The 24,407-nt window shown below is 44.7% G+C and overlaps 2 protein-coding genes across 2 annotated transcripts; both read left to right on the top strand.

Annotated features, from left to right (window-relative positions):
- Window positions 1–13,770: 13,770 nt before the first annotated feature.
- LOC123113644 (cupincin) lies at window positions 13,771–15,910 on the top strand. Its single transcript, XM_044534947.1, has 4 exons — window positions 13,771–14,359; window positions 14,450–14,536; window positions 14,654–14,947; window positions 15,053–15,910. Exons 1-4 carry the CDS (start codon window positions 13,817–13,819, stop codon window positions 15,644–15,646), a joined length of 1,518 nt encoding a protein of 505 aa, XP_044390882.1. The 5' UTR covers window positions 13,771–13,816; the 3' UTR covers window positions 15,647–15,910.
- A 178-nt stretch (window positions 15,911–16,088) lies between these two features.
- LOC123117148 (uncharacterized) lies at window positions 16,089–22,075 on the top strand. The gene is made up of 3 exons (XM_044537971.1): window positions 16,089–16,318; window positions 16,433–16,897; window positions 21,727–22,075. The coding sequence occupies exons 1-3, from the start codon at window positions 16,188–16,190 to the stop codon at window positions 21,752–21,754; spliced, it is 624 nt and encodes a 207-aa protein (XP_044393906.1). The 5' UTR covers window positions 16,089–16,187; the 3' UTR covers window positions 21,755–22,075.
- Window positions 22,076–24,407: the final 2,332 nt, after the last annotated feature.

A 24,407-nucleotide genomic window follows, 5' to 3' on the forward strand; every position in this document is an offset into this window, starting at 1 on the left:
GGCTTGGGTCTTTGGGAACGGGGGTTGAGGATCAACCATATGGTTGGGGTCATAATAGAACACCAAAGACATATCATTAGATAAATCTTGAAACAAGCTTTCGCCCATTTTATATTAATAAAGCCACATGACCAAACAATAGATGATAGGAAATCCTCATAAGGTGACCAAACTAGCCAAAATTGCTAAAAAACATTCAAGCGTGCACAACGAAGTCCCTCGTGTGATTCGTCGAGAAGAACCACACGACCACACCGTCACATGCGAGGGGCATCGACACTCATTGTCGAAGCCTCCAAGAGGGACAAGACGTGAAATGCGCCAGCCGAAGCGGAGAAAGGTTTTCACCCTGAGTGCCGCAGTTTAGGAAGATAGTTAAGGTGGTGCCTCGAGACAAGAGCGATATCCACATGCATCGCTGATACGTCTCCAAGTATCTATAATTTTTGATTGTTCCATGCTATTATATTACCCGTTTTGGATGTTTACGAGCTTTACTTTACACATTTATATCATTTTTGGGACTAACCTGCTAACCGGAGGCCCAGCCCGTATTGCTGTTTTTTGCCTATTTCAGTGTTTCGAAGAAAAGGGATATCAAATGGAGTCGAAACGGAATGAAACCTTCGGGAGCGTGATTTTTGGAACGAACGTGATCCAGAGGACTTGGAGTGGAAGTCAAGAAACAACCGAGGCAGCCACGAGGGTACCCAGCGCGCCCCCTAGGGCTGGGCGCGTCCCCTACCCTCATGGGGCCCTCGGGCGTCCACCGACGTACTTCTTCCTCCTATATATACCCATGTACCCCGAAAACATCAGAAGCGACCACGAAAAACTATTTCCACCACCTTAACCTTCTGTATCCGCGAGATCCCATCTTGGAGCCTTCGCCAGCGCTCCGCCGGAGGGGGAATCGATCACGGAGGGCCTCTACATCACCTCCAAGTCCTCTCCGATGGGTTGTGAGTAGTTTACCACAGACCTTTGGGTCCATAGTTATTAGCTAGATGGCTTCTTCTCTCTCTTTGAATCTCAATACAAAGTTCTCGTTGATCTTCTTGGAGATCTATTGGATGTAACTCTTTTTGCGGTGTGTTTGTCGAGATTCGATGAATTGTGGGTTTATGATCAAGTTTATCTATTAGAAATATTTGAATCTCCTCTGAATTCTTTTATGTGTGATTAAGTTATCTTTGCAAGTCTCTTCAAATTATCAGTTTGGTTTGGCCTAATAGATTGATCTTTCTTGCAATGGGAGAAGTGCTTAGCTTTGGGTTCAATCTTGTGGTGTCCTTTCTGAGTGACAGCAGGGGCAGCAAGGCACGTATTGTATTGTTGCCATCGAGGATAAAAAGATGGGGTTTATATCATATTGTATGAGTTTATCCCTCTACATCATGTCATCTTTCTTAATGTGTTACTCCGTTCTTTATGAACTTAATACTCTAGATGTGCATGCTGAGCGGTCGATGTGTGGAGTAATAGTAATAAATGCAGGCAGGAGTCGGTCTACTTGTCACGCACGTGATCCCTATATACATGATCATGCCTAGATAATCTCATAATTATTCGCTTTTCTATCAATTGCTCGACAGTAGTTTGTTCACCCACCGTAATACTTATGCTATCTTGAGAGAAGCCACTAGTGAAACCTATGGCCCCCGGGTCTATCTCTTATCATATAAGTTTGCTATCTACTTTTATTTGCATCTTTACTTTTCCAATCTATATCATAAAATACAAAAAATATATTTATCTTATCATATTATCTCTATCAGATCTCACTTTTGCAAGTGGCCGTGAAGGGATTGACAACCCCTTTATTGCGTTGGTCGCGAGTTCTTGTTTGTTTGTGTAGGTGCGTGGGACTTTTGAGGAGCCTTCTACTGGATTGATACCTTGGTTCTCAAAAATTGAGGGAAATACTTACGCTACTATTGCTGCATCAATCTTTCCTCTTCAAGGAAAACCAACGCAAGCTCAAGACATAGCAATCGCTGCCACCGACACCGAGGTGCGGAGAATTTGCTCGACCTGCCTACTCATACATCTTGGGATCATGCCACAAAGCGACCATGAAGGGGACCCTACCCCATCGGAACAAGGACTGCGAATCCGAACTAGGGCTTGGCCGCCACCACCGGCGACAACTTCACTAGGACTACCCACCAAAGCACGCCTCGCCACCCACATGACCAAAGCGAACACATGCTGCAACGTTGCTCACCGGAGAGCCAATCTATGCAACTTCACCATCTCGGGCCACCGCCCTCACTTCCAAGACTCAGCCGCAACAACCGACAGGATAACAGGCCGCTGAAAAATATGGATTGATATGAACAACGCATGGGCGCAACCACCTTGCCATAGCACAACAATGGCCATGAATGGCCAACACCGGTGTCAATCCACATGTGAGTGACCCAGACATGGGAACCGGATCCCAGCTGGATCCAACCCCCACTTCGTCTAAGCGCGCATATCATTGGGTTCATCAGACATTGTTGCTGGTGTAGCCCTGCACGGGTCATCAAAGTAGCAGGCCTCCACGGGCCAGGTCTAGTCCAACCCTCGAAGCCTACCACTGCCTAATCCTACATCTTTCCTATCGATCGTCGGTCACCTGCATGCCACCACCTGCCGCCGCCGGGAATGGCCTGGCCCAAGTGCACTCCCATCCTACATTGGCGGGGAAGCCGCCTCACGCCGTCCTAAGAAGCAGCCCCAATGGATCGCCACTGCCTCGCGCACACCATCCAGGCGCCACCACGCCACACACCTAGGACATTGCTGACCCATGCCAGCTACCCGTCGAGGAGTGTTGCCTCATCGTCGACGCGCCCGTAAACTCGAGCGAGGTGCCCCGTAGCGGTCAGAAGCTTGGCTGGGAGAAAGAGGGCGACCCAGGGGACCACCCCCGGCCGCCTTCACCCCCGGCAGGATCTCATGCGGTGACGGGATCAGAGGAAGAAAGGGGCGAGAGCGGTGGTGGTACAACAAGTCACCCCCGTGTCGTGAAGAGGGCGACACATGAGGGTGTCTTCGTCTCCCCGTACTTTTCTGCAGCGACCGTACCATTAGATAACTCATGAAACATATAAGTATATTGTATATATTGTATTGTAGATATAATAGTTTTCTGTATAAACTTGGCACATTAGATTTATCCAACTTGTAAAATATATTAAAAGTTGAAACAAACATTCGGAGTTCCATTTGGGTACCTCCTCTGACTTACCCACTCAGGTTTCAAACTTTTTTAATCTCTCTTCATATAGATTGAACACCATTCATGCATGTATTTTTTGAAGCACTGACAATAGAACAATCGTTACAATTTTTTCATTGAACAAATGGTTTTGTTAAAGCACATCTAGATGTGTTATAAGTATTGTATATCTAAATTCTCTGTCATTGATTTTACATGAAGATTCATGCATTTTTTTCTTTTTATTTGTTTGACTGAGTGTGCAATGACTATGAATAGATACTTAAATAAAGGGACCGTCTATTTAACAGGTGCCTCAAAAAACCTTTCCATCACTCACTTTATCCAGATCCAACGGCCTCCATTTTGCCGCGGACTATTCATCTTCTTCCTCCCCTTCTTCTTCCTCCCGATGGAAGATCCTCCTCCTCCTCCGCCTACCCTGCCCCATCTGCCTGCCTCCACTCGCCACGGCCGGCGGGCGCTACCGCACACCGCCTCGCCACCCTGCCCTCCTCTCCCCTCAACCTCCCCCACTGCCGTTGCTGGCCACCTTCCCGGCCGTCCCTCTAAGCCCCACCCCACTGGAGAAAACCTCCAGCGACCCCTTGCACCCGCCCACCCCTAAAATAGACAATGGGGTCGTGACTCCCCCTTAGTGGGACCATGGCTTCCCTTTAAGCTACATGTGTGACAGTGTGAATATGCCTTTTTCCTGTGTGGCTTCTCGGCGAGCTCGGATGAACTAGAATAGGTGACTGGCGCGAATAAAACATTCAGGCACATGAGACATAGCAAAACCGTTAATAATATAAAGGGGTCCGCTAGGCGACAATCGACTGAAATTTTAGAAAGAGTCAGTCGATTCTCCTTCTCCACTCTGAATCATTCGATCAAAATCCAACGTATGCTGTTCGTCTTCAACCTCCCGACTAGTGCAGAACTGGGATTTAGCACCAGTTCGTAAGGGCCTTTAGTTCCGGCTCTATAACCGACACTAAAGGGTGGAGACTAAAGGCCCCCCCTTTAGTACCGGTTCGGCATGAACCGCCACTAAAGTGCTACCACGTGGCACGAGCCATGGCCGAGTGCGGCGAGACCTTTAGTACCGGTTGGTAACACCAACCAGTACTAAATGTTTGGGGGGTTTTGGTTTAATTTTTTTTGTTTTTTCCTTTAGTTTTTTGTTTTCAATTTAATTTAGAGATTGTTTTTACATTATAATGAGTTGTTAATCATTAGGTGAAAGTACCGCAGATTAGTTTCAACTGGATGCATGCATGGATCCTAGCTAAGTGATCAAAGTATATGTCATATCCATATTACTTGATCACTTATATTAGGTGAGCAAGTAATATGGATATGGCATATACTTGATCACTTAGCTAGCTAGGATCCATCCAGTTGAAAGTAATCTGCCGTTTCTTTCATAAATGATATAATAACTCATCATCATCATCATATTAATATAAAAAACTATTGCATCATATCATCACCAACAACAGTATACTAGCTAGCTAAAAATAATCATAGTCATCATTACCACTATTTAATCATGATAGTCATTACCGCTATCTAATCACCACCAATACTAGCTTAAAGAAGAAGCATTCACTTGTATCAGAAGGAAAGATATCATCGAGTTCAACATGGTCATGATTATAAGCGTTCATAAGACCACAAAAGCAAATCACTCTTTGAGATTAAGTTCATGATGAAGAACACGGACATGAGAGGACAAGTACTAAGAGCATGCTAATCACTCCTACTGCTCTCTCTCAGGTAAAATAGCATAGAACATGTATAACTCTCCTGATTCATCATATTGGAGCATGCAGATGAACCTGTCTCCTAATCGTGGGCTGCGCTTCTGATTGCTGCCCCCTAGTACTTCTCTGCGATCCTTCACAATTTTTCTCCAGTCTTTCACTATTAAGCATTCCTCGGTTGTAGAAACCCTGAATGCACTCATGTGCAATGTAGGATGTCTTGGCCGTAAGCTAACCATTGACATGCAACCGTTAGTCGAGATCCACTAAGGCACAACTATCATCAGGAGTCTCTATTGAAGAATATCGTATAGTAACATTATACTTAGCAATGAACTTTAGCTTGAAAAATAATGTATGCAAAAGATGCACTGAGGAAAAATAGTAAAAATCTTACCATCTTTGCTAAATAGATGTGACCGTAGTTCAATATGAACACTATTGGTCGCATGTTTTGAGTACTAAGATTTTCAAATCCAGGAAAATAATTTCTTTTGACAGCATCAAGATCCTCAAGCCATGAAACATAATGACTTATCTCTTTGCAATTTAGTTCAGCCCCGGGACAGTGGACGGTCCTATCTATCAAGCGCTGGACATGTTTGCTTGAATGGAAATAAGCTGTCAATAGAAATTAGTTGTCAACTATTTTTGAAAAAACAATATCGAAGACATAAATATGGTTGAGAAACTCACATAATGGTAGAACTGGAGACATCTGCACATCGACCCAAATGTCTCTATTACCTTCAATATCATCTTCGGGACGAATATCAAAGGTGATAAACATATCAGGCTCAAATGCATAAGCCTTGCATAATGCTTGCCAAATTTTGCATTCAAAATAGGTGTAGGTGTCTGCATTGTATAATTTGACGTTGAAGGTATAACCATGCTCGGTCTTTAAGTAAACTCTTTTTACCTCCATAGTTTTGTTAGGACTGAAACCTATCTTATCCAAGACAAAAATTCTTGCATGGCAGGGGATACGCTAGTAGAATAGTGAAAATTTTAAAATATAAGTTGAAGGAAATGAAGCATAAGTCATGCATGCTTAATTACGAAAAAGACTTGTCGTTGTGACTTACTGTATCCACTTCGAAGGTCTCATCCAGCTTGATGCTGAAGCGCCTATCATCAACTAGGAAATTTCTGTCGCTTAGGCTGCGTTGGTCTTCACAGTTTTCGCACATAATGAAATCGTTTTCGTCGTCAGACGACATTTCCTATGTTCATAGGTGAAACAGTAAACACTTATTAGTTATATTAATTCAACTAATTAAACTAGTTCTATTAATTCAACTAGTTCAACTAATTAATTCAACTAAGCACTTACTAAAAACATACCTAAATAAAGTAGCTGAACTAATTCAACTAATTAATTCAACTAACTAGTTCAACTAACTAGTTCAACTAATTCAACTAAACTAGTTCTATTAATTTTCTTACTAAAAATAAAGTAGCTAGTTCTATATACTAAAATTTTAATTAGATGATCAAATCTCATATACCTAAATTTAATATATATCTAATTCATCTAACATTAATATAAATTGTATAAAAAACCAACTCATCTAACATTATCTAATTCATATATAATCTAACATTTATATAATCTAACATTTGACATTAAACATTTGTGTGTGTTTGTGTGTGTGTGTGTGTGTGTGTGTTTGTATGTGTGTGTGTGTGTGTGTGTGTGTGTGTGTGTGCATGTGCACAGAGAGGCCGCCGGCGAGCGGTAGAGGGCCGGCCCGGGTGCGTGGTCGATCTTACAGCTGGGCGACGACCGGCGATGCGAGGCGACAGGGACGGGCCGGGGCACCGATGGGACGCGCGACGGGGGCGGCGACGATGATGACGGGGGCGACGCAGGGACGTACGGGGGGCGGCGACGGGGAGGGGGGGGTGGGCGACGACGGCGGCGATGGGGGCGGCGCACGGACGGGGGCGGTGACGGGGGCGGCGCGGGGACGGGCGCGACGAAGAGATGAACAAATGAACTAACTGAAATTTTCGTAAGTGTTGTTTATATAAGGGAGGCCTTTAGTACCGGTTGGAGCCAGGAACCGGTAGTAAAGGTCAAATTTGGTAGCCTGGCCGGCGGGAAGCACACCCTCTGTAGTACCGGTTCGTGGCTCCACCCGGTACTAAAGACCCTCTCTTTAGTACCAGTGGGAGCCAGGAACCGGTACTACAGAGGGTGTTCCTGTTCAGCGGTGCATAATGTCTAGTCCCACCTTGCCGAGCGATGGGCAGGCGCACTGGTTTATAAAACCAGCCGCGGCTGGTCCTTTGAGCTCCTCTCTCATGCAGGCCTCTAGGCCTAACTTTCCCGCGCTGTCCTGTGAACTTGCTGGGCCTGCATAACCACGCCCAAGGCCGAGCAGGCCCACTGGGCAGAGCGGAAATAATTTTTTATATAGTTTTTTTCTTTTGTGCTTTATATATTTTTTCTTGTTTATTTTTGACTAGTTTTTTGTTGTATTTACAGTTTCTTTGTGAATATTTTTGCTTTAGGTACACAAAATTTGAATAGTTTAAATTTGAATTATTTGAAATTTGTGTGAATCACCAGTTCGTGAATAACTTAACTTTAAAAATAGAATTTTCAGTGATTATTTTTTCTTATGTTTAATATTAGTGTGTTTTATCATTATATTCAAATTGGTAATACGTGTGGACTTGTAATTAATAAGTTATTAAAATTTTGAATAGCCGGTGTAACAGATGAGTTCTCATTCGAAACCTTGATACTTCGAAATAGATTGTCCAGTTTGTACACGAAGTGCATCCAGTTTTTGCCGTAACCCTCTCTACTTTTTTGCACATGCTATGCGAGTGAAATGATGATACCATGCCAAGTTTCAACCTTTTCAGAGTTCATTTTGTAGTGCTTTTCAATTTCATGGTCATTTAGCTCTCAAAACAAATCAGTAAATGAATGAAAAATAGCAAATGATGCGAGAAAGGGTTGAAAGTTGATGACATGGCCTTGAATGGTGCATACTGAATGCAAAAAAGTCCGAAGTTGTAATAAGTTATGAATATTTTGAATAGCCAGTGTAACAGATGAGTTTTCGTCCGAAACCCTGATACTTCAAAAGAAATTGTCCAGTTTGTACACGAAGTGCATCCAGTTTTTGTCGTAACCCTTTCTACTTTTTTGCACATGCTATGCGGGTAAAATGATGATACCATGCCAAGTTTCAACCTTTTCAGAGTTCATTTTGTAGTGCTTTTTTCAATTTCACGGTCATTTAGCTCTCGAAACAAATCAGTAAATGAATGAAAAATAGCAAATGATGTCAGAAAGGGTTGAAAGTTGATGACGTGGCCTTGAATCGTGCATACTGAAGCTAAGCAACGTGCAGGTGAGCATTGCGCCTCTCCTTCATCGTCTCAGCACTCAGGGCTTATAAACCCTAATACTTCGAAAGAGATTTTATAAACATGTAAAAATATACGTAAAAATACATTGATCAGTACCGCCTTTCAGCCAAAACGTGCTACTGCTATAGAGAAATACATCAAAAATACATTTATTATCAATGATCTTTTTGTGTACAATCTGAATTGTCAATATGAGTTCTCACCGGTTTAGAAACCGGAGAAGACTCATATTGTGGCCACAAATTCTACACAGAAAGTTCAATGAAGACCAAGTGGTTGTGATAGTTTGAGACGTAACATGTTTAGGTGGTAAAAACTCTGTTAGCGGAGCGAGGTGGGACTAAAAAACCGCTGCAGAATGAATCAACTAGAAACCTCTAGTACCGGTTTGTGGCATGAACCGGTACTAAACGTGCTGGTGAGGCCCCAGCCTAACCACAGCCTGCAACAGCCTCTTTAGTACCGGTTCGTGGCAAGAATCCGTACTAATGAGCTTCGTCCCCCTAGCTGTTGGAATCGACACTAATGATCACATTAGTGCCGGTTCTGTTACAAACCGGGACTAATGTGCTTCACATTAGGCCCTTTTTCTACTAGTGGTCTCTTCTTCCTCTCGCTCACCCGTTGATCCAGCCCAGCCCTAACCACCGGCCCCCGCCTCCCGCGGCCGGCAGCATTCCCGCGACCGCCTCGCCTCCCCGCCCTCCCCTAAACCACCCCAACCACCGGTCTTCCACCGCCCCGGCCATCCCTTTAGGGCCCTCCGCACCGAGCTTTTTCTCCGACGAAGCCCCACCACCGCCCCCCATCATCGCCGGCTAGCACTGCCCGCACCCTGAACCCTAAGATAGATACTGGGGTAGCCTGCCTAGCAAGCTTTTTCCTCCCCTTAGGAGAGTTTCTTCCCCGCGCCTATTTCTTCCTTCAGCCAAAATCGATTAACCCAAAATTCAAAAATCAGGCGATTGACATGTAGCTATTGTGTAATTTTTTTTGATAAAAGAGAGTTTCCTCTCTGATTTCCATTAATAGAAATCACCAAGTCTTACAAACTAACAGAGAAAAATAGGAACGAAACGAGGCTACCTCCCCCCTGGCTTTTGTCAGCATTGTTTTGGAGGGAGTAGGAGAAGCCATCCCCCCCTACCCATTTTAATCCTCCAAAACAATGCAGAACCTTTCCGAAGGAGGAGATCTAAGGCCTGGGCTCAAAACAGGTCCCAACGCCAGCATTACAAAGTTTTAAAAGTCTAGAGCAAGAACTACGATACAATATTATAGGCAGTTTCACATATAGGCCTTCACCGGAAGGATGAAAAAGGTAGAAAAAAGCAGTAAAAAGGCTTGAAGCAACAGAGCTCATTGCAGCGTCACAGGTTCAGGGAGGTTTTTTGAGGTTTTCACCCCAAGATCCTTCTGGTCTCCAGGCGCCACCCATGCGCTGCTCAGAACACTTCTTCAGCCACTTCACCGATCTGCCTTGTTCCAGCCTCCATCATTTTATTTCTTACGGGTGTTTTCTGCAAGACATTCCAATCATGTAAGTTTTTGAGCAATAAGTTGACAGGCACATAGGGGTCATTTACCCTGTTATTATCAAAAGCAACACTGTTTCTCAACTTCCAAATAGTCCAACAAATAGTTGAAATCCCTATCCAAACTAAACCCCTTCTTCCTTTTCAAAAGTCTTTGCCCAATCCCTCATTACCAAATCCAGATTGTCTGGTATATCCTTTAGATTAAAAGCACATTTCAAAATAATTCACAGTAGTCTAGCTACTGAACATGTCATAAACAAATGATTGATGGTTTCTTTTCTCCCACAAAATGGGCATTTATCATCCCCTTTCCATCCCCTGCACGGCATGTTATCTTTGGTGAGAATGCTATCCCTAAGAGCTAGCCACATGAAGACTTTAATTCTAGGTGGTATCTTGATCTTCCACATATATAGATGTGGATATTTGATCCCATTTTCTATCAAATGTCTATAGAAGGATTTTACTATATAAGTCCCCTTTTTCGTCAGGGTCCATTTTATATTATCTTTTACATCCCTTAATACCACCGAATTGCATGCCTCTTTTATATGCTCCCACAACTCTCTTGAATCCCCTGTCAGAGTTCTCCTAAACTGAATGTTGTCAATCCCCCCCTCGATAACCTCTTTAACTGTCTTTCTTTTATCAAAACATATATTATATAATCTGGGGAAATTTTTGTATAAAGGTGCCGATCCAATCCACCAGTCTTCCCAAAATCTGGTGTTTCCCCCATCTACAACAAATTTACACAAAGAGGTGAAATGATCTCTATGTTTTAATAACTCCTTCCAAAATTGGGAATCTCCTTGTTTAGCCACTATATTTCCAACAACCTTACATCCTTGGTATTTTTTCAGGATTATAGCCTGCCACAAACCTTCTGTATTATATATTTTCCACCACCACTTGCTCAATAGAGCTTTGTTTATACATGCTAAATTGTCAATCCCCAAACCACCCATGTCCTTAGGTCTACAGACATCAAACCATTTGACCAAATGATATTTTTTCTTTTTTATCATCTTCTTGCCATAATAGCCTAGATCTAAAAAAATCCATGCATTTTTCAACCCCCACAGACAGTCCATAAAAGGACATCATAAAGTAAGGAATGCCTGTCAGGGAAGATTGAATCAAAGTGACCCTCCCAGCACTAGCAAGAAGCCTTCCTTGCCAGGTTTCACATTTCTTTTCCATCCTACTCTCTATAGGCTTCCAATGTTTATTCCTGATTCTCCCCTTATCAACTGGTAAACCTAAATATTTCATAGGCAAAGTGCCTACGGACAAGTGAATATCTTAGCATATTCATCTTTCCTGTTCTCAGCTTCTCCAAAAAGAAAAAGTTCACTTTTATGAAAATTGATTTTCAAACCAGACATTTGCTCAAAAAGGCATAGTATATACTTGAGATTTTGAGCACTATCTATATCATCTTGTATAAGGAAAATGGTACCATCTGCATACTGAAGCATGTTAATCCCATCCACAACATATTCTTCCAGAACACCTTTAACTAACCCATTTTTCCTAGCATTATCCAACATTATGGCCAAAGCATCAGCTGCCAGGTCAAAATTAAGAGGTGACAGAGAGTCCCCCCGTCTTAGCCCCTTATGAGTAGGAAAATATTTCCCCAGGTTTTCATTAACCTTCACACACACCTTTCCACCTCTAATGGTGTCCATCACCCAGTCTATCCATTTATCTGGGAATCCTTTAATCTTGAGCATTTGGAAAAGAAAAAACCATTTAATCTTATCATAAGCTTTCTCAAAACCTATCTTTAACAACAAAGCACCTTGTTTCTTCTTTTTTATACTATCCAAGGCTTCATGTAAGATTAGAACCCCCTCCATGATGTATCTGCCTTTTATAAAAGCAGTCTGTACAGGGGAGATGACATTAGCTGCCACTAGGTTTAATCTATTCATCAAGACTTTTGTAATGATTTTGAAGCAGACATTCAACAGACAGATGGGCCTAAAGTTTTGTATCTTATTAGCATCTTTGCTTTTTGGCACCAAAGTGATAATACCATAATTCAGTCTACTGATACTAATTTTTCTATTAGAAAAATCATCCAACAAGTTTTTGAGATCATGCTTAACCAACTCCCAATAGTGCTGGTAAAATTCAGCTGTAAACCCATCAGGGCCATGAGATTTGTTATGGGCCATTTTAAAGACCACATTTTTAATTTCTTCAACTGAGAATTCCTCGACCAGCATGGCCCTGTACTGATCTTGGATCACCTGTGGATTTTCTATATTTAAAGATATAGTGGAATTATCAGGATGCCCAAATAGGGTTTTGTAAAAATTTGTGATATATTCCACTATATTTTTCTCACCCTCAACAACCCCCTCATCTTGTTCAAGCTTATTTATCCTGTTCCTCCTTAATCTCCCATTAGCCTTGGCATGAAATAATTTTGTGTTACTATCTCCTTCTAACAATTCATCCACCTTAGCTCTTTATTTCCATTTAGCTTCCTCTTGTTGCAAAAGTCTATCTAACTGTGCTCTGAGTTCTTTTTGTTCTGCTCTATCAGCAGCAGTGAGCCCATTGAGCTCACAATGTTTATCAATGTTATCTAATTTGAGTAGAATGTCTTTCTTCAATTCAATATACCAGGCATTCATGTTTCTATTCCACCCTTTTAACTTGGGCCTAAGTAGTCTAAATTTCCCCAAAAGTCTGTCCACACTATCCCCAGTGATTCTACTATCATTCCATACATCATGAACAATCTTATCAATCCCCTCCTCAAAAACCAAGCATTTTCAAATCTGAAAAGAGGATCAGATTTTTGGATATCACCAGAATCTAAGAAGACTGGAGTATGGTCAGACTTTTCTCTAGTTAAAGCTTTAATTTGGGTCAAGGGGTATACCTCTTCTCATTCTGTGCTACATAAAATCCTGTCTAGCTTTTCAAAGGTAGGAACAGGCAAGTTGTTCTCCCATGTAAATTTTATGCCATTCATTTCAAGCTCTCTAACTCCAGCTTGTTTCAGAATAGCATTAAACAAGAAGCTTCAATGCCCAGGAGTACCAGCTTATTCTTTTCATTGGCTTTCCTAATAATATTAAAGTCCCCTCTAATCAGAATGGGATTGACAACTGTTTTGGAAAGTTCTAGAAAGCTACAAATCTAGCTTTTCTCTCTGATTGAGCATCTCCATAAATCACCACTAGATCCCAAATAAATCTAGTTTTCTGATCCTGAACTGTCATTTTAATATGATAGTCTCCTTCATCCTGTGATATAACATCAAGAATAGTATAGTTAACATCTAACAATAATCCATCAGATTTCCCCTAACTGGGGTGAAATGCCAGTGAAAATCTCTACCAGCACATAGCTATTGTGTAATATAAAACAAGTTACACAAAGAAAACCATTTATGCGGGTTGATCACGGATTAAACCCCAAGCATGCATGGTTACATGCATGCGGGCTGATCCTGGATTAAACCCCAAGCATGCATGCATGTAATGACAAGATAGATAAATGCATCAGATGGATAAGACTCTTGCAGGCGTCTAGTAGCTTCACCTTGGAGCATAGCTCCCAGCAAAAGAAAAATTCATTCCGCCGATGCAAAAGATCGTCGCCGAGCTATCCCATCCCTGCTCGGCTTGTTCCTATCTCAATCAATCGTTGTCCGTTCTCTGCAGATGGAGGCCAGCTATCTCGCATCGCATGCATGGCGCATGTCACCATGGCACCGTGCATGCAGCGCGTCTTCACCACGTACGCACCCCGACCTACACCTGGCCGCACGCATGGCCCCCTCGCCGCATCGCCACCCCCTATATATACCATCACTTCCCCGGAGCTAGATCACCAACTCATCCAATAAGCCAACTCGTCACTGATCACCAACATCGATCATCATGAAGTCCACGGTAGTAAGATCGCCATGGCTAGCGCTAGCCCTCGTCCTCTCCCTGTGCCTCTCCCTCTCGTTCGCGTCGTGGGATGCCGAGGACGTAGGTAGGGGTAGTAGGAGGTGGCAGGAAGGGGGCGACGACGAAGGGCGGTCCGGCTCCGGCTCCGGCCGGCCGTACCACTTCGGCGAGGAGAGCTTCCGGGAGTGGGCCAAGTCGCGGCACGGCCACTTCAAGGTGCTGGAGCGTTTCGACCACGAGCTGCTCCGGGGCTCCATCGGCGACTACCGCGTCGCGTGCCTGGACGCGGCGCCGCGCGCGTTCCTGCAGCCCAGCCACTACGACGCCGACGAGATCGCCTTCGTGAGGGAAGGCGAGGGCGTGCTGGTGCTGCTGAGGAACGGGAAGCGGGAGTCGTTCTGCGTCAGGGAGGGCGACGTGTTCGTGATCCCGGCTGGGTCCATCGTGTACTCCGCCAACACGCACCGCTCCAAGTGGTTCCGGGTCGTCATGCTCCTCAACCCCGTCTCCACGCCGGGCAGCTTCCAGGTCAGCCATGGCCGCAGCATGCAAGCTCCTCCACCATTTGCGTTGCATGCAACGACTTACTTCTGGTATATGTTCTTGATATGTTTGTAGGAGTTCTCCCCTATTGGGTTTGGAGGCGAGCAGCCACAGTCCTTCTTCAGCGTCTTCAGCGACGAGGTTATCCAGGCGGCATTCAACGTACGTACGCGCTGACCATCGGCAATGATTTTTTGTTTGTTTGTTTGTTCATCGCTTGATTCAAGCTCGATCTTATGCTTGTACGCGCTGACCGTCTGCATGCATGTGTTTCAATAGACTCGGCAGCGGGAGGATGTGGACAGAGTGTTCCAGAGGAAGAGCAGAGGTGAGGGTCCGATATCTGAGGGGTCGGAGGAGCAGATACGGGAGCTGAGCAGGTCGTGCTCCAGGGGAGGACGCGGCGGCGGCGGCGGGTCGGGTTCCGAGAAGGAGGACATCCAGCCGCGCAGCCTCACCGGCGAGAAGCCCCGCTACTCGAACAAGCACGGCAGGTTCCACCAGATCACCGGCGACCAGTGCCACCACCTCCGCAAGCTCGACATGGATGTCACCCTCGTCAACATCACCCGGGTAAAGCATCCGCGCCGCGTATACAGATTGTTTTGTAGCATCATGCAACGGATTGGTGCACCTAAACCATCGCGTGTGTTTTTCGTCGTGCGTGCATGCATGCAGGGCTCGATGACGGCGCTGAGATACGCCACCCGGTCGACCAGGATCTACATCGTCGTGGAGGGGCGCGACGGCTACTTCGAGATGGCGTGCCCGCACGTCTCCAGCTTCGGCCGTTCTGAGCGCCGGGAGCACGAGCAGGAGCGCGAGCGCGAGCACGGACACGGCAGGAGGAGCGAGGAGCGCGAGCGTGAGCATGGGCAGGGCAGGAGGAGCGAGGAGCGCAAGGACGAGCAGGGAAGACAGGAGGAGGAGCAGGGCCGCGGCCAGGAGCAGGAGAAATCGAGGGGCTACAGGCAGGTGAGGGCCCAGATCAAGGTGGGGTCGGTGATCGTGCTCCCCGCGGGCCACCCGGCGACGTTCGTGGCCGGGAACGAGGGGAACCTCGCCCTGCTGTCCTTCGGCGTGGGCGCCAACAACGACGAGGAGGTGTTCGTGACCGGCGGGAACAGCGTGCTGAAGCAGCTGGACGACGCGGCCAAGGCGCTGGCGTTCCCCCAGCAGGCGAGGGAGCTGGCGGACAGGGTCATCCGCGCGCAGCCGGAGTCCGTGTTCGTCGCCGGCCCGCAGCAGCAGCGCCGCGTCGCCGACATGTGAGCGACGATCTCGAGCGTGCGCATGCGGTTCGTGGAGCTGCATGCATGAGTGTACATGTGACGGGAATAAATAGCTAGCACGGTACTGCTGCCTACTACAGTACGTGCGTGTAGCAGAGGAGTGGAGAGACGATGCTCTGTACGGATGTGCATGCTTTGTGTTCCCGCGCGGTTATGCATGCATACACGTGAGTTTTCTATGTATGTAGTACCTGAATTTTCCGATAATAAAAGGCGTGACCTGGCCCGTCGGCTCGTTGGAACATGTCAGTTGTACTACTACTATTTTTACTCGTACAGTGACGTGTCACACACACCGAGTAACAGACAAAAACAAGACTTGTCACGTACCGGAACGGACGAACCGGAGCACAGGCCAAGCGATCGACCTGAGTCACGATCCTCTCGCCAGCCACTTTCCACTTTCTAGCCGGAGTCAGGACAGTTACTAGTAGGCCGAGCGAAGCACGGGGAGTGACCACCAGCAGAGCAGTTCACTTCACAGACAGCAAGCAAGCGCGCGGATCGATCGGGAGCGGCGGATGGACGACGACTTCGGCTGCGTGATCGGCGTCGCCGGGAGGGGAGAATTCGCGGTGGTGGCGTCGGGAACCCCCATCGTGCACCTCGACGCCCACAGGCTTCTCGCCATCTCCGGCAACCACCAGAACCGGTAACCACTGAGCGAGCTAGATCCAATCCACCTCCACCCGCCTCGCTCGACCCCGACCACCTTCCATTCCATGGCTTCTGACCTAAGCTTCCCGCCCGTGTTTTGCTTTGGCAGCGCAAGGTTCGCGAGGACGATGTGCCGCAGATGGAAGGGGCTGACCGGCGTCCCGTACCCCGACACCGCCACGGTCGCCGACCTCGCGCGCGAGCTGCTCGACCGCGGCCACTCCGTCGAGGCCCTGGTCGTGGGCTACAACCAGGCCCAGCCCCACGCGGCGGTGAGCTGCCTCGGCCCCGCGCTCCCGCGCGGCCAGTTCCTGTTCGGGGCCGCGGGCCGGGGTGCGGAGGCCTGCAGGGCGGTGCTGCGCCGGGGCTACCGCGACACCATGTCGTCGAGCGACGTGATCGAGCTCGTGGAGAGCTGCATCGCGGAGATCCGCCGGCTCGGGGTTCCCGGGGCTGCCGGCGAGTTTGCGGTCCAGTATGTCGACAGATGGGGAGCGGCGCCCGTGGGAAGGGAGGTCAGGGAGACGATGACTATCTATCGACAGATGGCACTCGAAGTGTTAAAATCACATGGGTTAGCCCTCAACCCCTTTCTCCGTGAAGATCACATCGCTTGTGTGTTTGATCCAGATTGTCCTCCCGCTCCCTTTTGATTCAGGGCAATTGACACCCTCTATATTTTTTGGGGGGGGGGTGGGGGGGGGGAACGCCCTCTGAATCTTGATCGGTACTAGAGTAATTATAGGCAAAGGATGACTGACTCGGCTAAGAGCATCTTCAATGGATCCGAAAATCTTCCCCGCTAAGAGCATCTCCAGCAGGCGCGGCTCGCCCAGTCAAAATAGTCTTTTTGCGAGTGAGAGCGACGAAGAGGTTTTTCAGATGCACAAAAACACGGCGCCCAATCCGGCGCCCCCACCTGGAGCAGCCCAGATTTTGCAGCGCGCACAATCCGCGGCCCAAAATTTGCAGCTAGGGATACCACTTTTAGCGCGTGCGCTAAAGTTTTTGTGCGTGCTCGCAGCCCAAAATTGCAGTCCCGGATATCGCTTTTAGCACGTGCGCTAAACTTTTTTGTGCATGCTCTACTTTACAGCGTCTGTTGGACCGCTGTTTTTTTAATGGTTATTGGGGCTACCCAAATACCCGCTTTCAGGTTATTTGGAGATGGTTGCTTTCGCAGACCCCAATAACCCCATCCCGCATCCCAATACCCAACTTGACATATGTGCCTCACTTGTCATGGGACCCCCCCCCCCCGCGCGCCTGTCGCCACTGTTCCTCTCTCTGGCAGTGCCTCGGCAGACGAGGCAATGGCAACAATTGCAATGCAGTCAACGACAATGGTGCTTCGTGGGTGGGCGCTGCGGTGCGGTGGCCAGCATCAGTTGATGGCGGCAGTGAGGGTGGGGGTGGCACTGTGGTCAGCGGCGGTTGACGACTGGTGTGGTGGTCGTCAATGGCATGGGCATCGTCAGGTGGGAGGGCGATTTGTGTGGGCCCCATGGGATTGGGGGAGGTGTTGGCGGTGGCAGACGGAGATCTAGGGATTAGGTCAAACTGTTTGGAATCTTCAATTACGATGTTTGTTTTTTGGATTGGTATTTATAGTTCTTTAATTAATTGATACAATGTTTGTTTTTGGAATGCTAATTATGATGATTCGATTGATTGATACAATCTTTATTTTATGGAATGCTAATTATGATGCTTTAATTGCTAATTACAACATTTTCAAGCAATGTAGGCCATCAGATCTAAGATAATGAAGGGCTGATATTCAATGTTTCTACCAAAGCTAGCTTGTTTAAGAGTAGTGGAGACTAGATGAACATTTTTTAATAATACAATGAACATTTGTTTATGTGTACGAGCAAATTTGTAAATGGATTGAGAATTATTTATTTTTTGTCAGTCCCACTTAAATTGAATTTTCAGAAAAGTGGAATTTAATTTGTATTTTCACAAGTAAAGTGGGCGCGAACTTCCTATAGAAGATTGTATTAGACTTAATTTTTTTGAGAGTTGCATAGGAAAGGGTGGATAATATATTAGATTCGTTTGCAAGAGAAGACATTATGTAGGTGGTGGAACAATTTTAAGTAACTGCTCCCTTTTCCATGTCCTCTTTGAACATGTTTTTTTTCGCATGATACCTTAGGGCGTCAGAAAAATTGGTATGTTCTCTCTCTAAATATATTCATATGTACATGACTCGATTTTTGCAAGTTGAATATAGATTATCACTTGGTTAATCAATCCATGGTGTGTTTGCCCAACAACCTAGGAGGGTTGGGCATTAGAGATCTAGACATCTTGAAAACCATTTTACTTTCTAAGTGTTGGTAGAAAATGTTCCATGTAGATGGTATGTGGCAACATTCCTTAGATGATAACCCAACACATCATACTCTAGAATAGCTGAAAACTAGAGTGGGAAACCCACACTTTTTATAAAGGTTGATGCAGGTTAAAAGTCTTGATTTGGTTTTGTTTGTAGGGTCAAAGTTGGCAATAGTGGCAAACTAAATTTTGGGAAGATCGATGGTTCTTTGATGACCATTTTTACACTATCTTCCCATACCATACACAATCTTCTTAGATCCCTATATCACTGTTAAAAAAGTTTTTGCATGTTATTTTTTATCTCTTAGGTTTTAGAGGGTGGAAGGAAGAATTTAAAGAGAGTAATGGTTTGGCTTAAGGAGCATGGAAAAATTGTATCTAAATAAAAATCCCCACAATTAGTTTGGCTATTGTCAAATTCGTGAAACTTTTGTGTTTTGTTGCACAAAGGTGCTAAAGCTGAGAGAGCGTGTCTCTTCTATGGGAGTAATGAACCAATAATATTAGCCAATTTTTCAATCTTGATTGGAGGAGCACTGAGGCAAGTATTTTAACTAGGATAACTCCTCAACTTATTGAGGTGATATTGTGCAAAAGCAAAGCTTAGCTTCCTATTATCCTATTTTAGTGAATGTCAACATTGAAATTAAATTTTGATAAAGTGGGATTGTTGTGTGAGCAACCTAACTATAGATTTGTTGAATTTGAGGATTTCAAAAGTCACAGACTTTCTATAAAATACTTATGTATACCTTAAGACGAGAAAGTTATTATACTTATGTAATGGAGGGCTGCAAGGAAAAGGTGGAAAGTAGATTAGGTATTAGCCCCCCATGCAAAAAATATTAGGTGTTAGGAAAGGGAAGACACTATCCATTTGTGGCGGAACAGTTAAATTAATTCCTCCCTTTATAATGTCCCTTTGAAGGTGCTCCCTTTTTACAAGATACCTCATGGTGCCAGGAAAAAAATTATTACGTACAAGGCTGCATTTATGTGGAGAGCTGACATGTTAAAAATGAAATATTAAATCGGCCCATGGTCTATCTGCCCAAGGACTAAGGAGGGTTGGCATTTTAGATTTGGACATAATGAGCATGGCTTTATTTTCTAAGTAGCTTTAGAAATTGTTCAACATAGGTGGTAAGTGACAACAATTCCTTACTACAAAATACCTCACACATTAGACTCTAGGATAGTGAAAATGGGAGTGGGAAACACACAATTTTGTTAGGAGCTATGGTGTTGGTTTAGAGTTGGGAATACTGGCAAACTTGATTCTAGGAAGATCAATGGTTCTCTAAGGATGACTTTTACACTAGCTTCCATTCTATTAATGTTTTAAAAGTTATTACATGTGATTTTAAATCTCTCAATTTTTGGAGAGCAGTAGTAGAAGTTAAAATAGAATAATGGTTATACTTATGGACCGTCTGTAAAAAAATGCTTCTCCAAATTGACATCCGCACAAATTAGTCTGATTGCTAAGTTCAGGAAACTTTAGTGTTTTGTTGTAGGAGGTGGTAAATCTGAGAGGAAATGCATCTTGTAATGAACCAATAACCACCTGCCATTTTCCTCCCCCACCAACACACAACACACATATGGATATCATTAGCTGCTCTTTGAATGTCGATTTGAAGAGCACTTAGGCAAGGCTTGCTAACTAGGCTTATTGTTCCATTGATTGACATGATATTGGGAAAGACAAAACTCTCAACTTCCTATTATGCCTATTTTAATAATCTCAACATTGAACATAATGTCCATTAAGGGGAATTTACTCTGTGATATGACCAACTTTAGATTTATTGAATTTGAGAATATTCAGAATGGGCAAACTTCCTATGAGAAAATGGTTATACTTAACTATTGTAGAGCTGTGAGGAAAATGTGGTAAGTAGATTAGGTTCTTGGCAAGGAAAGAAAATGTCCATTGGTGGTATAAAAACTAATTCCTCCCTTCGTAGTGTCACTTTAAGTGTGATATCTGTTTACAAGATATCTAAGGGTCTCAAGATGAAAGACGGATATATACAACGCTAGATTTCCATGGAATCGTGACAAGTTGAAAAGGAAATATCACTTTGTTAATTAGCCTATGTTTTGTCTGCCCGAGGACCAAAGAGGGTTGGGCATTTTACATCTGGACATTCCTTTACTTTCTAAGTAGTTGTAGAAACTTTCTAATTTAGATGGCATGTGCCAACATTTCCTTATTAAGAAATACCTCACACATCATACCCTGGGACAAGTGAAAGTCAAAATGGAAAATTCACACTTTTGGCACAAGTGTATGGAGGCTAAATCGTGGATTAGGGTTGTTGGATGGTCAAAGTTGGGATTGTGGCAAGATTAGATTCTGGGAAGGTCAATAGTTAATGATTCTTTGGTCATGGTTTTTCCACTATATTTCCTAGACTACATATAATCTCCCTTGACTTCATATCACTATTGAAAAAACATCTTATGGTTCTAACTTCTATAGTTTTCAGTGTGCTGGTAGGTATTAAAAGAGTACAATGGTTAGGCTAAGGACCGTGTATGAAAATGTTTCTCTAGATGGAGAGTCTGGAATGTTAGTTTGGATGATCTTCGTTGTTGTCAGGTTCTGGAAACTTTAGTGTGACATAGTTCTATTATGGCATGGGAAAACATTGGGTGATGCCTTACAATTTTTTGTGGACAGTAAAAAATCCTCTATGTATCAAACTTTCCCATGGCTGATGCTTAAAAGATAATATTGAGTAGAGATATTTTTTTACATGATGGTAGTAAATCTTAGATAATATGCCATATATGTTGGACCAGTAAACTAATAAACCACATATTGTGTTCCTATCTACCGGACTTATATGTATGGGATATCATCAACAGAGGTTCACAGGCAATGATGAATGCATTAATAGACATGCTAGTGGTTGGAATAGCAATTATGTTTTCGATTACTCAGAAGGCTAAGTATATTACATGTAATCCAAAAATGTCTAATCAAGCCAATGAATTAATGTTTTGTTGAATATTTTCTTTTGGATTGATTGGTAGATCTCTTTGCAGTGAAGGAGGATCTAGTGGATCATCTTAGCTATTGTGTAAAGCTAATTGAACGCATCGCAGTTGGCATCTTCAAAACTGGGGGGGGGGAGCTGGGCATCGTGGATCCCAAGTATGGTCATGTAATTTCCTTGAACAACAATGGAGGTGATGGTGTTATTGGCAGTGCTTATTCAGTCATCGTTGTTATATTTTAAGTCGCACCTTTGTCGTGTATTTGGTGTATGGTTGAAACATCGAGTGTTGTTTTTTGTGTCGTGATGAAAAACCTGTAGAACATTCAGGTTTCCATTGATGGTAACTGGCGAACAACTTTTATCTAAAGTAAAACTTATGTTAATAAACCACTTATCTTGTTTGCTTCTCTCAAAATTCAACCCTGATTGCAAATAACAAGTCGAATAACAGAAAATGTATCTGTATTTTAGTTATTCACTTGTTGCTATTTCTCATGTGGCGATTGTTTTGGTGTCATCATAATTTATGTACCATCTTACACTTGGTGGACCTGATGATGGGAAGCGAGGTCGAGACCCATCATGGACGCAGTAAAGGCTAACACAATGTTGTCCATGCATGTCTATACGCAGTGCTGACATAGGGGTAAATATTGAGGAGATATGGCTGGAGTGATTGGGATTATGGGTGAAAATCTTGGGGTTAAGATTTATGGGTGGTGTGGTCGTCATCATAGAAAAAGGGTCATTTTTTCCTATAAGAGGAGTAATGGCCGATGGTGGTGGTGGAGCATTGACAATATTAGGATGGAGGAGAAATAATAAGCACATCATTATAAAGTTGGAGAAAGAGAATGGAACAGGGTCGGCGCTCCTTAGTCCAGAGTGAAAGATCGAGGATGTCGCCTAGAGGGGGGGGTGAATAGGCGCTTTAAAATAATTACGGTTTAGGCTTGAACAAATGCGGAATAAACCTAGCGGTTAATTTGTCAAGCACAAAACCTAAAACAACTAGGCTCACCTATGTGCACCAACAACTTATGCTAAGTAAGATAAGTAACTATGTGATAGCAAGATATACGACAAGAAACAATATGGCTATCACAAAGTAAAGTGCATAAGTAAAGGGCTCGGGTAAGAGATAACCGAGGCACGCGGAGACGACGATGTATCCCGAAGTTCACACCCTTGCGGATGCTAATCTCCGTTTGGAGCGGCGTGGAGGCACAATGCTCCCCAAGAAGCCACTAGGGCCACCGTAATCTCCTCACGCCCTCGCACAATGCAAGATGCCGTGATTCCACTAAGGGACCCTTGAGGGCGGTCACCGAACCTGTATAAATGGCAACCCTTGGGGGCGGTCACCGAACCCGTACACTTTGGCAACCCTTGGGGCGGTCACCAGAACCCGTCAAATTGCTCGGGGCGATCTCCACAACCTGATTGGAGACCCCGACGCTTGCCTGGAGCTTTACACCACAATGATTGAGCTCCGAACACCACCAACCGTCTAGGGCGCCCAAGCACCCAAGAGGAACAAGCTCAAGTGCACCAAGCACCCAAGAGTAATAAGCTTCTCAACTTGTAACTTCCACGTATCACCATGGAGAACTCAAACCGATGCACCAAATGCAATGGCAAGGGCACACGGAGTGCCCAAGTCCCTCTCTCTCAAATCCCACCAAAGCAACTAATGCTAGGGAGGAAGATGAGAGGAAGAACAAGAAGGAGAACACCAAGAACTCCAAGATCTAGATCCAAGGGGTCCCCCTCACATAGAGGAGAAAGTGATTGGTGGAAATGTGGATCTAGATCTCCTCTCTCTTTTCCCTCAAAAACTAGCCAGAATCCATGGAGGGATTGAGAGTTAGCAAGCTCGAAGAAGGTCAACAATGGGGGAAGAACACGAGCTTAAAGGATGAGGTTCATTGGGGAAGAAGACCCCCTTTTATAGGAGGGGGAAAATCCAACTGTTATGTGCTCAGCCCGCACACGAGCGGTACTATCGCTCGGGCGGAAGAAGCAGGGAAACGGAGCAACAAACAAGAACCTTGGGGCGGTAGTACCCCTTTGAAACACAATAGTGAGGAGGAAAAAAGGCCAGAAGAACCGTCAGAGCGGTAGTACCGCTTGACCTCACGGTACTACCGCTAGGGGTAGCGGTACTACTGCTAAGGGTAGCGGTACTACTGCTTGCGAGCGGTACTAAAAAATTACATCCAGGCCTACCACCGCAGGACTTGGGATGAGTTTTTGGTCCGGAGCGGTACTACGGCTGTAGGAGCCCTGGTAGTACCGCTCTGGAGCGGTAGTAAAAAATTACATCCGCTCCAATTCGCGGTAGTACCGCTGCAGCCTTTTCAGAACACCAAAACGGCCACAACTTTTGCAAATGGACTCCGAATTCGATGAAACCAAGTTTGTTGGAAAGCTAGCGACAAGGGATAACACAATATTGAAAGAAATATCAATAAGAAGCAAATTAGAAAAGGCCCATAAGAAAATGGTGAGAACCCTTCCTTGGATAAGACCGGTAGAACCTCCAACACTGAAAACATCATAGAAGACGCATGCGAACTCCGTTTTCGATGAACTCAAGCTTGTCATCAAGATGACCATAAGCTCTAAGACTCACAAAGAGAACAAAACAAGAACCAATAAACATGATTCAAGGATGCAATGGTTTGAGCTCTCTACTAACGATACGATCAAGCTACCAACTTTAGA

Source organism: Triticum aestivum, chromosome 5B, assembly GCF_018294505.1.
Source record: "Triticum aestivum cultivar Chinese Spring chromosome 5B, IWGSC CS RefSeq v2.1, whole genome shotgun sequence".
Lineage (NCBI taxonomy): Eukaryota > Viridiplantae > Streptophyta > Magnoliopsida > Poales > Poaceae > Triticum > Triticum aestivum.

Bases quoted from the DNA above. Each gene is read 5' to 3' on its own strand.
- LOC123117148 (XM_044537971.1), top strand. From the start codon at position 16,188: ATGGACGACGACTTCGGCTGCGTGATCGGCGTCGCCGGGAGGGGAGAA. The intron at 16,319-16,432 runs GTAACCACTGAG...TTGCTTTGGCAG, and splicing joins TCCGGCAACCACCAGAACCG to CGCAAGGTTCGCGAGGACGA. The intron at 16,898-21,726 runs GTTAGCCCTCAA...ATCTCTTTGCAG, and splicing joins GAAGTGTTAAAATCACATGG to TGAAGGAGGATCTAGTGGAT.
- LOC123113644 (XM_044534947.1), top strand. From the start codon at position 13,817: ATGAAGTCCACGGTAGTAAGATCGCCATGGCTAGCGCTAGCCCTCGTC. The intron at 14,360-14,449 runs GTCAGCCATGGC...ATATGTTTGTAG, and splicing joins CCACGCCGGGCAGCTTCCAG to GAGTTCTCCCCTATTGGGTT. The intron at 14,537-14,653 runs GTACGTACGCGC...GTGTTTCAATAG, and splicing joins TTATCCAGGCGGCATTCAAC to ACTCGGCAGCGGGAGGATGT.